An 11,211-nucleotide genomic window follows, 5' to 3' on the forward strand; every position below is an offset into this window, starting at 1 on the left:
CAAGACATGATATAACACAGGCTTAGATAACTGTCCTCAGACTGTCAATGTCAAGGTATGTCTTCATCGTGCTGATGTTAAAGAGCTGGAAGAAGGCAGGTCTGCATGTTGATTTGGCATGGTCTTTCAACGTTATGTTTCTGTCGAATTTGACTCCCAGATTTTTCAAGTCATTGCTTGGTTTGATGTGACTGCCACTAATCACAAGAGTTACAACTGGAATTTTGGACTCTTATTTTCCAGAGTTAATAGTCATGAATCCTGTATTTGATATGTTAAATTTGTGTGCATTTGCTGTCATCCACTGTTGAATATCACTGATGCGCTGTTCAAGTTGTAACGTGGAAGCAACTGTTTGGGTAGGTTTTGTTCCCATATACAACTGGCTGTTGTCTGCGTATCCGTGAAAGTTGATATTGTGCTGTCGGATTATACTTCCTATAGGCAGTATGTAAATGTTAAAAGGTGAGGGCCAAGGAAAGAGGCTTGTGGGACACCACAGCGCAGCTCACATTCTTTTGATCTGGATCCATCAATTTGAACTTGAAGGTATCTGTCGGTGAGGGACGATCTGAACCACTAAAGTGCAGAGCTGCCAATACCAGCTGTTTGTTGCTTCCAATCTTTGACGCAATATGTCATGGTCCACAGTATCGAAAGCTGCAGAGAGGTATATCTGTGCAACGGACATATGGAAAGATTGAACGTGTAGCTGAAACTCCGACTGGACATAATATTTCAACATTTCTTTCACACGTGCTGTAACCTTATACATCAAGGTTCATAAGATCCTATTAAGTCTCTGCCTACCAGGGCCTGGCTATGCAAGACATTGTTATACAAGCGGACACAGTGTTACAGTGTAGGACGTACGGATGTTACGAAATCTTAGGCTTATGAGACCTTTGTGAAACGGGGCCCTCGCACCTAAGACTAAAGCTTAGTCTCTGAAAGAATGCAATTTTGATAGAAGCAGATGATGCCACATAACGTGAAAGGAAAGCCAGTGACTTTAGTGATTACAAACCAGGGGAAATCTAGACCTGCTCAATTAAGATTTGTGCATTTCAGGAAGGGTTAGGCGGAAGGGAAATACTGAGGTTTTGTGACAATGAGACAGACTGAGACAGACGTCTGAGGACCCGATGATGCAGAGCGAGAGAGAGCGGAGAGAAGCGCATTTTAAAACACTTATCTTAGTATTTGTATTTTTTAAAATAAAATAAAACTTAACAAACAGTGGGATGCGGACGGGTGCAGATTCGGGCTTGTTATTGGTGTTTTTTTTTGTGATGGGTATTCTATTCATCATGCTGTTTATCTTGCCACGGCTTATCTCATGTATATTTATGTTTTCATTTTCTTTTATCGCCCATGTTCTTTGTTAACCCTCATGTACCTATATATATCCTGCTGTACCCATTCACCACTGCTTGAACACGGTATAAGCATCTACCGAAACGTCGGTATTGTACAATAAAGAAGTTGATAATCAGTAAACACTTTTCATTCCTATTTTTGCCATCAATCTTCTAGAATGTCTCTTAAACAGTTCAAATATTCCAGTTATATGGCGGCGATCTGTAACTAATTGAGTCTGGACCAGACAATCCAGTCATCAACATTATGAACATCGATCTACGCAATTGGGATATGATGACATGCGTCAAACAAGTCAGCGAACCTGACGACCAGATCCCGTTAGTCGCCTCTTAGAAAAGCATAAGTTACGGTCGATCAATTCTTACCCCGATCTTCACGGGTCTGCATCATGAAAGGAATATCAAGATTTGGCAGCATAACTATTTTGTAAGCCAACAGACCCACCGCCTCTGCCGACAAAGGAACACACTCCAGAAGAAACAGCTGCAAGGTGACCAATGTGACCGGCGGTGGGGGGCGGTCGGGGTGCATTTTACCCCAGGCCCATATGGGTTGCCCCTGTTTGAGATGTCCTCACAACTTGAGCAAAATTCAGCCACACATGCTATACATATGCCGTACATGCTATATGTGGGGATGTTCAAAGGCTGTATAGGAATGTCTTCAGACTGATGCATGTCAAGATTGCACTACATTTTTTACTCTGAATTGCCCCTTTCCAATTATGCAGTGAAAGGAATCTGACTGTCATTGCTATTCGCAAATAGAATCTTATTTCAGAATGGCTTAAACGTTATAGTGTGATTACCAATTAAACAGGATAACCTTTTAATTCACAAATGCACTGTACATGCACAGAACCATTCAACATGTAGCGCGAACCCTCCCTACGTACAACCAGTCGATATGTAGGGACAGCTATAGTCTGTCTCACAGTTCCTGAACCACATTATTTTCCCCACTACCCAGCACTTCCTGCAATAAATGAAGCAAGTCAAGTCCCATTTGCCCAGGTTTAAGTTGAATCTTTCAGCTCACTGGGGCTCCTTTTTAATTTAAATGGGTTTATCAAAATTATGTAGTCTAGGGCAGCTATTATACAGTGTAATTTCAAGTCCTAAAAGCACGCGAACCCACATGCATTCACAGTGCGCCCACTTTACCATTGGTGTCAGGCTGTATATTTCTAATGAATTGATCCCTATTGTTAGTGTATCATATATACTTCATGTTGTTCTTGTTAACTGTTTTACTGTCTATATATTTCAACCCGTTACAGTCTCACTCATACTTGCTTGACAACGATACAAGAATCTGTATCGAAACGTCGCATCATCCGAATAAAGAAGTTGTTCATCCATAAAGTGTTGTCCTTATCTGATTCACCAACTTCTAAACATACCACTGAAACAAGAATTGATCCACGTTACCATAACACCAGATAATAAGGTGAAGGTGTACGGCACACAAGAGGAATGTGGACAACATAAAACCGGTCGCCCATGTCAGACGTGACTCTTATTAAATATTTCAAAGGTTATTTATGATGTGCAACGGGGCGTCATTTTCTAGTGACGGTGTTGTGTATACTGTTTGCCTACTCTTCATGTAGTCATGAAACCTTTTGAGACGCACTTTCTACTGACAGCTGGTAATGTTACATAACCATTGCCTTGCTGTGTGATATACGTATTTAAGCGTATTCGTGTCACATAGCCTCAACAGGAGAGCCATTGCAGGGTGATATACGTATTTAAGCGTATTCGTGTCACATAGCCTCAACAGGAGAGCCATTGCAGGGTGATATACTAAAGGCAAGTAGACATTCATTGGACGTCCATGTATGTTACCGCCATTCATGTCACAATGTTTATATTACAACATCAAGTTAACGGAAGCGAGACTTGATATCCTCCGCTTCAACACATGTATGAACGGAGATGCATACAATACACATCTTTGAATATACAGTGATGTATTTGTCACATGCAGTAGTCATGAAATAGTTTCTAGTCGGCTAGCATTCAACATTCAAGTGGACTAGCGTGCCCATATTCAAGTTGACTAGCGGAGTGTGCATTCATTCACAACACATTGTCACAATGCGACGCTCCGGTACAAAAAAATAACATTTCCATTTCGTCACTCTTACGCCCTGCTGGGTATTTCAATATGGTTATTGTATTTGAGCACCCATGTATGTATGCTTGTTGAGAGTTCAGTTATCATTTGATGAGTTCAAACGAATGAATAGATCATGGGAAGAACAGTTCAAGTGAAATCGTGCGTCCAATAACTTTAATGACACAATGCACCATTTGGCCTAGTAAGGATTTTCATATTTCATAACGCAACGTGACATCATTTTTTAAGCTTGTTCAAAACAGCTAATTATAAAATGAAAGTAAGTTCATATCAATGTTTGAAAATGTACACTCATTTTTGGTACTTTGAAAGCAGAAGGCTCACAATAAGTTCGTAATATCATGGAATCAAAAGACCTCGCGACCTAAACAGTTACCACACCATCTTATCATGATGTAATACGTAAATTTAAATTAATCCCGTGTCTAGTCCCAACGCAAAGAACAATGAACCGAATAGCGCAAAAAACAACAAAAATCCGGGAAAAAAACATCTGTACACAAAATCCGAATTCTCATCAAAATAATGAGCACTAGAATTTTTATTTATTTATTTTTATTTTTATTTATTTACTTATTTATTTTTATTTTATGGGTTTTTTAGCACTAGAATTGATTGACCGTGCATTCTGGCAATCATAAACCTCCACATCAAGGACAATACCAAATATGTACAACACTGTTGATGTGTGACATCATACCCTTGACCGGCGTATATAAACATTGTCGTGTTCACTCATCTGAGTATACAGAAGTATGTTCGTTGGTTCAAGGATCGTATATGCATAAATGTAAGTATTCAGAAACTTTCTCACGATCTGTGTATTGTTATTTGTTCTTATTGATTTCATTGTGAGTAGACATAGTAATACAATTCCGGTGTACCTTTGTCTTTGTGGAGTTTGGTAAACAAGCTGTATGTTGCTTATCTGAATACCGTGTTTACTTTTCTCACCTTGAGGTAAAATCGAGCATGTTCTTTCTGCTAAGATTTTAAAGTGCGCCATGCGACTCTTGCCCAAATATTGTCAGATGACCAAAAACGTTTCATCGCGGAATATAGAAACAATATCAAAATCTGAAGCATAATATGTTCATGATAGAGTGGGAATCTTACACTGGGCCCTTCCCCTAGCTAAATACTTCTTATGAATATTAAAACACAGCGTTTTGTCGCTTTTATTCACATAAATTCACCAACTAACAATTAAGAGTACGACTAAAGAATAAGCTTAAAATGTCGCCTCTAGGCCATATGCATAAAGAAATCAAAACAACTCTGCAAACAGTAATATACATAAACAAGGGCCCGACTCCCCCGATTAGTCTTTATAGGTTTTGACTTTGTTTTTTGCACCGCAGGTGTAAGTGAGTACCATGTTCAGATGTGGCTGTCCTTTATGTCCAGCGTCTTTTTGTGATTTGTGATAAAGCATATCATTTCAACCACGTGATCGTGTGGATGTGGCGGTTACAAACGAATCTGGTGATCGTGGTGTAACGTGCATTGCCAGTGCTGCTCAGTTTCAGTTAAATACCGAGTGTCTGGTTTGTACACCGATTAACTTCATTGGCCATTCATAAACATACATGGTGACTGGTAGTCCACACGGTTTAAGGTTCAATATTGACAAACGTTATGGATAACACCTTCTTTGATATCGCGAGTGCGACGTTTGGATACATATTCTATTGTTGTTGCCAAGCAATAGTTCCACTGATTAAAATGAATGGCTTACGTTGAACAGACTTGAGTCGCTTTAGAAAGCATCAGGCGTCTTTTGGAGCGTTGCTTCGTGGCTATGGAATGATTTATTCTCACATTCACCGTGATTGTAGTCTTCCTTCTCAGTCACTAAGCGTGGATTTATGTAAGACTTCGTCACGGTCAAAAGTCTTCAATGAAGCACAACTTCTGTTCTTGAATCCTGAGAACACAGCCTGATGCAGACAGAAACGTCGGCGCTTTCCGATATGTATCCTGTCCACGGTAATTTTGCAAGTTGGACCACAGAAGATCTCGAATCGTCTTCGTGGTGCAGTGGGTAGCCTGATGGTTCGCTACCCCATATGGGTACAATATGTGACTCCCATTTTAGGTTCCCACCGTGATATTGGTCTAATGTTACCATAAATGGGATGAAACCATACTCACTCATCCTGACATATTGTTTATCTACCTTTTATTGTTTTCTTACGAATCCGCTCAAAGAATGTAGTCTATTCAGTGCAGTGTATAACAACACAAGGATGATAACTCTTAAGTACTCAAGTTCATACCATCATTTGAAAACTGGAAACAAAGTTCTAAAGATACATTTCAATTTTCAAAGAATGGTCACCGAGTTGGTGGCCCTGATGCACAAGAGTTGTCCGTTTCTTGTGAGTGAGCGAGTGAGTGAGTTTGGTTTTACGCCGGTTTTAGCAATATTCCAGCAATGTCACGGCGGGGGACACCAGAAAAATGGGCTTCACACATTGTACCCATGTGGGGAATCGAACTCGGGTCTTCGGCGTGACGAGCCAACGCTTTAACCAACAGGCTACCCCACCGTCCCCCGTTTGTTGTGCGAATCCTGTTATCTTAGATCGCTGTCCCGGTTCTCCATGATGGGGTCTAGGTTTGACAGCACCAAACCCCTGTCCTTAGGTTTCTCAGAAGTGGTAAGCGTCTACGACCTACAATTGGCGGTTGTTCTTCAAGGCCGATGAGCAGTGGTACGACTCAGTTTCTCTCCAAAACGAGTTAAACGAAAATGACTTTCGCACTAACTCTGATTTACTGATTTCAACAGGCCCTGTTGCTGGTATGGTTCATCAGAAACTAGGCTCCAGAAAAACAGCTATGATATCCGGGGTGTTGGTGCTGATTGGGATGACATCGGCATACTTCTGTCAAAAAGTGTTGGAGTTATTAATCACATACGGACTGGTGACAGGTAGGGATACTAGTATTTCCATTTACGGTTTCATCCACAAGAGTCAAATCTTGGTAACGCAACCATTTCCAGTCGTATTAGTTCTTTGGGATGTATGCTTAGGAAATGGTCTCACGCGTTCAGTTGTTCTTCGTGAGATGACATGCTGTCAAATGTTATATTTGAAAGCTACATGGATGTAATTGATAATATCAATGTACTTAACTGCAATTAACTTAACTTAACTGGAAGCAGAAACTTGAAAGATGAATTCGTTTTTTCAGACGTGAATTATAACTTAGCATCAGACACTTTGTGGTTTTTAGAGTGTCAATATATGTTTTTAGGGGTTCTTTATTTCCATTTGTATCTTTACACGAACATCCACATGATGGACATGTTTGTGTTTAGGGACATGCCAGATATGACCCCTTTGGGGTTCGACATAATACACCACTGTGACCATGATAATGGCTAAAATGTACACCGATTTGATGCTTTAACGCTGCGGATTTAGGTTGGGAAAAAAATATCTCTGCCAGTTAAATGAAATTTATCTTAACTCTTTTTAGACAAGAAAAATTCGCATCTTACCCACTTTCACTCGTTTGATATGTTTTGGAGCAACTATATAAATCGTATGTTACAGAGTGAGTGAGTATGTTTTTGGGCCGCATTCAGCAATATTCCAGCAATTGCAAGGAAGGGGACACCAGAAATGGTCTTTACACATTGCCCTCACGTGGGTTATCGAACCCGAGTCTTCAGCATGACTAGTGAACGCTTCAACCACTAGGCTATCCCACCGCCCCAGTGTGTGAGACAACTATGGCTCTGATTTGCCTTTTGCTATTGTTACAGGACTGGCGTTAGGTCTTGCATCAAATGTTGCTGGAGTCGTCCCAGGATATTACTTTCTGAAAAGAAGACCTATTGCGTTTGGAGTGTCCATGGCCGGGAGTGGAGCTGGTCTCTTCACGGGGCCATTGGCACGGTACCTCCTCGACCAATACAACCTACATGGAACACTTCTCATCTTGGGCGGCATCGGCTTCAACATGTGCTTCGCTGGTGCCTTGTTACGATCGGTAAGGGACCAAGAACAAACCAAATCCATTGTCAGAAAGACAGAAGAAGAAGGTTGCCCACAACCTCATCCAGAAGCGACCAGTCTCATGAGACAGTCAGAAGAGAACAACGCAATCATCAGATCTGTCCAATCATCAGATGATGGATCCCCGGATCCAGGTTACACAGGATCCTGTTTGTATGCACGATTCAGGATCTTCATACAGATGGATTTTGTATTGTACAATGTTAGTGTTTTTCTGTGGTGTTTGGGAGCATCATCTTGCATACTTCACTTGCCAAACTACGCTGAATATAAAGGAAGTTCACCTATTCAGGCTGCCACTCTGCTTCCTGCTGTGGGTGCAGGTAGTATCTTCTCAAGAATAGTCGTGGGGTTAGCTTCATCTGACACAAACATTGACGATCTGTTGCTCCAGTTTGGAATAACTGGGATAACAGGAACATTAGCGCTCGTCTTCCCATTATTGCCTAACAGTTACAATGCTCAGCTTGTGTTCAGTTGTTTGTATGGGACATATTGCCATGGCGTATATTCGCTTCTTGGACCTATGACAATTAGGCTTCTTGGTTTACCAAATGCTTCTATTTCGTACGGAATCGTTAGTCTCTTCATTGGAGGTGGACATTTGCTGGGACCTCCTACTGCAAGTAAGTTTGTCCCCCTCTTGATAGTGTCTCCTTGTATTGAGAAAATCTATGTCACGAATGGATTAGTTTAAATACGTGTCATGTTGATATCACTGTCGGAAGCACTGTACGATAAAGTTTAAGACTGATGTACTGTTATTATCCTCCGCAACGCGTTTTGCGGGGGGTATTAAAACGCGCTCTTTCCGTGCGTGCGTCGGTCCATGCACATTCATCTTTTCGGGAGGCAAAACATCAAAACCATTCACTATTTCTTTCCCACACTTCTCACATAGATAGATCTGGTGGTGTACTGGTGTCTTTTGATAGTTTGGATATCTGAATAAAATATTTGATTGCGTTTTCTTGGCAACAAGTTTGAGTTTGACTGAAATTGGTGGTAGTGTTCTTTTCCGGAGCAGAACTGTAGAACCAAACTTGGCACATAGATTGGTCTTGTGGTGTACTGGTGCCTTTCGGTATTTTTGGAATTCGGAATAAAGTATTTTTTGTGTTTCTTGCCAGACTTTGACTGAATTTGGTGGTAGTGCTCCTTACTGGAGCAGAACTTAAAAACCTTACAATACTCTCCTTTCACTTTGCCATATACACACCAAAACATTTGACATAATTATAACTAGTAGACATGTTCATGAAGAGTCTTTTGACGTTGCATGATAACTGCTACTCTTACAATATTATGAGGGTAATGCTTTTTTTGAGAGCATTATCATTTGCAGAAGACCGAGGTTTTCCATTAACTGCTCGACGAAGGAGGGCAGTTGAAAAAGATCGAATGCAATTACGTCATCGAACAATTTAAGTGACGTCACAACAGAAAGTGACGATATTCGACCTTGGCCTTGGACAAGACCATAGCCTGCAACATGTCAAACTATGTCAGTGTTCGGTTTAACAATGTTAATAAAATATAAATAGTGCAATTGTGAAGGTTAGCACCAGCAAGAAAACCAATATTACTGCTATTTAAAGCCGGTATTCGGACTGCTTTGACTTGTTTGGCCCAGAATACCTGCCAGTCGAAAGTCAATGTCGAATGAACCGTAAGCCCACGCACCCACTATGACGTCACTTGACAACAGAACTGATAGTGGCCCATTGTTAAGGTTGAGCGGTCCAATATCATTTGCAGCGGCCCGCAAATTTCTGATAATGGGAGGGCCGTTTCATGATAATACCATATACTTTAGCTATAAGATTTCTTACCCTACTCGTCATGGACCATTTGTTACATTAGTAGGTTCCTATATGGTTTTCATGTGAACAATTGGCTAGCCCTTGCATGTGTTTATGAAGTGTGCCACCAGTTGGGCATGGTATGCACTCTTTCTCAAGCACCCGTTATCATCGCTGTTTGATAGTGTTTCATAAACGCATGCTTGTGATATAGTCGCAATTGTATAAAGACTCTGCTCTTTGCAGAGAGTTCTTGTGGATTTGGACAGCACCTGTTATCATCGCTGTTTGATAGTGTTTCATAAACGCATGCTTGTGATATAGTCGAAATCGTATAAAGACTCTGCTCTTTGCAGAGAGTTCTTGAGGATTTGAACAGGGCTTTACCGCTATTTATTGACCCAACACATCCCTGTCAAACAGATTTCCCTCAATACCGTGTATTGAAAATATTTGATGTCCATTATTATTTCAGATGCCTTTTTTTACATGTCTTCAGGTTTCTTGTATAAAACAAGTGGGATATATGAATATACCTACATATTTTCAGGTAAGAACATGTAATGTTATTGACTGAGATTCTGGTCAACTGCTGACACGTGCATATGCGCAAGACATAAGGTGGCAGTTTCTCGTCGCAATAAACTACATATATATGCGTTTTTTTGTTTCTGCGCACATGACATTGTGTTTCAATATCCCTAGTAAATAAGTTGTGAAAGAAGGTCGTTTCTGGCGAGTCTTAGCACATTACAAAACAAGGCAACTTAAATTGCATTTCGTTATATATTGTACTTTGACACTTTGCTAATTTCCTTGGGATATTTCAATTCTAGGCTGTTTGATTATGGTGTTTGTATTATGTTTGCACCATCAATAATACTCTTTTTTTTCTTTCCAGGTCTATGTTCTGTCCTGAGTTCGATATCAGTTGCATCCACAAGTGCATTTAGAAGTAGGCGGCTAGATAATTAAAGCCAGATCTATCGCGGTTGACATGATGGTTTGATTTCACGCAATCGTATATTATGTGCGAACTGTATATTAAGTAAATGCTGTATGGCTTATGAACATTTAGACACCTAAATGTACACTGGTATGTACACCTAACAAACCAAATGGCGTCCTATATGCTACGTATTCTGATAAAGGGCGTATAGGTAGAAGGGCTCTGAATACTTAGAATACGGTATACTATACTGCATGGTGACATTGGAACGTAGGATTGCTTTTGAACCGAAGACCGTTTACCAGGATAGATCCTGGCTGTGAATTGTCCGTAGGTCCGCTCTGACTGATAGCGAGTGAGGGCGGATCAACGGATGAATCATGACCCAGTGGACTGTCTACATCTACAAACTCCATAGCAACACATCTATGATGGTTTGTTCAAGCTGTTGATCGCGTCTGTTTTCCACGGGAAAATATACCTTTATCCAATGAAGCAAACGTCTTAATTTCTTTTCGCGTGATATTGTCATGCAAACTGTTTGACTTGATGAAGCGTGCATTTACAGCCTTTCTCATGAGTTGTTGTCCACTGGCGTTTGAGTACCAATGGCAAAAGTGTTAGTTGTTTTTGTAAGTTCAATATTTTACTCAAATTGCAAAAGATAGTTTTCTACACTTTAAATAACATAGTGGGAACTTAAAAAAGAAGGGTTTTTTTTGCTCTTGGATTTCTGCGATCTGTGAGCATATTTTTTTCTGTGTGGCTTATTTTATTCCCTTGACTAAAATTGCCGTACCACCTTAAAGTAGTATTGTTCATTTGTTACCACAAAATTGACATTAGATCACTCGAATATTTTCTGTCTTGTGAATTGAGAAATATGCAAAATCCATGAATG

General features: G+C 40.4%; 1 protein-coding gene across 1 annotated transcript; it reads left to right on the top strand.

Annotated features, from left to right (window-relative positions):
• Positions 1 to 4,135: 4,135 nt before the first annotated feature.
• Positions 4,136 to 11,211, top strand: LOC124283696 (monocarboxylate transporter 2-like). The gene is made up of 5 exons (XM_046719704.1): positions 4,136 to 4,318; positions 6,323 to 6,466; positions 7,307 to 8,185; positions 9,861 to 9,911; positions 10,263 to 11,211. Exons 1-5 carry the CDS (start codon positions 4,213 to 4,215, stop codon positions 10,334 to 10,336), a joined length of 1,254 nt encoding a protein of 417 aa, XP_046575660.1. The 5' UTR covers positions 4,136 to 4,212; the 3' UTR covers positions 10,337 to 11,211.

The sequence above is a fragment of the Haliotis rubra genome, unplaced genomic scaffold, assembly GCF_003918875.1.
Source record: "Haliotis rubra isolate DU_JTF1 unplaced genomic scaffold, ASM391887v1 Scf1094, whole genome shotgun sequence".
Taxonomy (NCBI): domain Eukaryota; kingdom Metazoa; phylum Mollusca; class Gastropoda; order Lepetellida; family Haliotidae; genus Haliotis; species Haliotis rubra.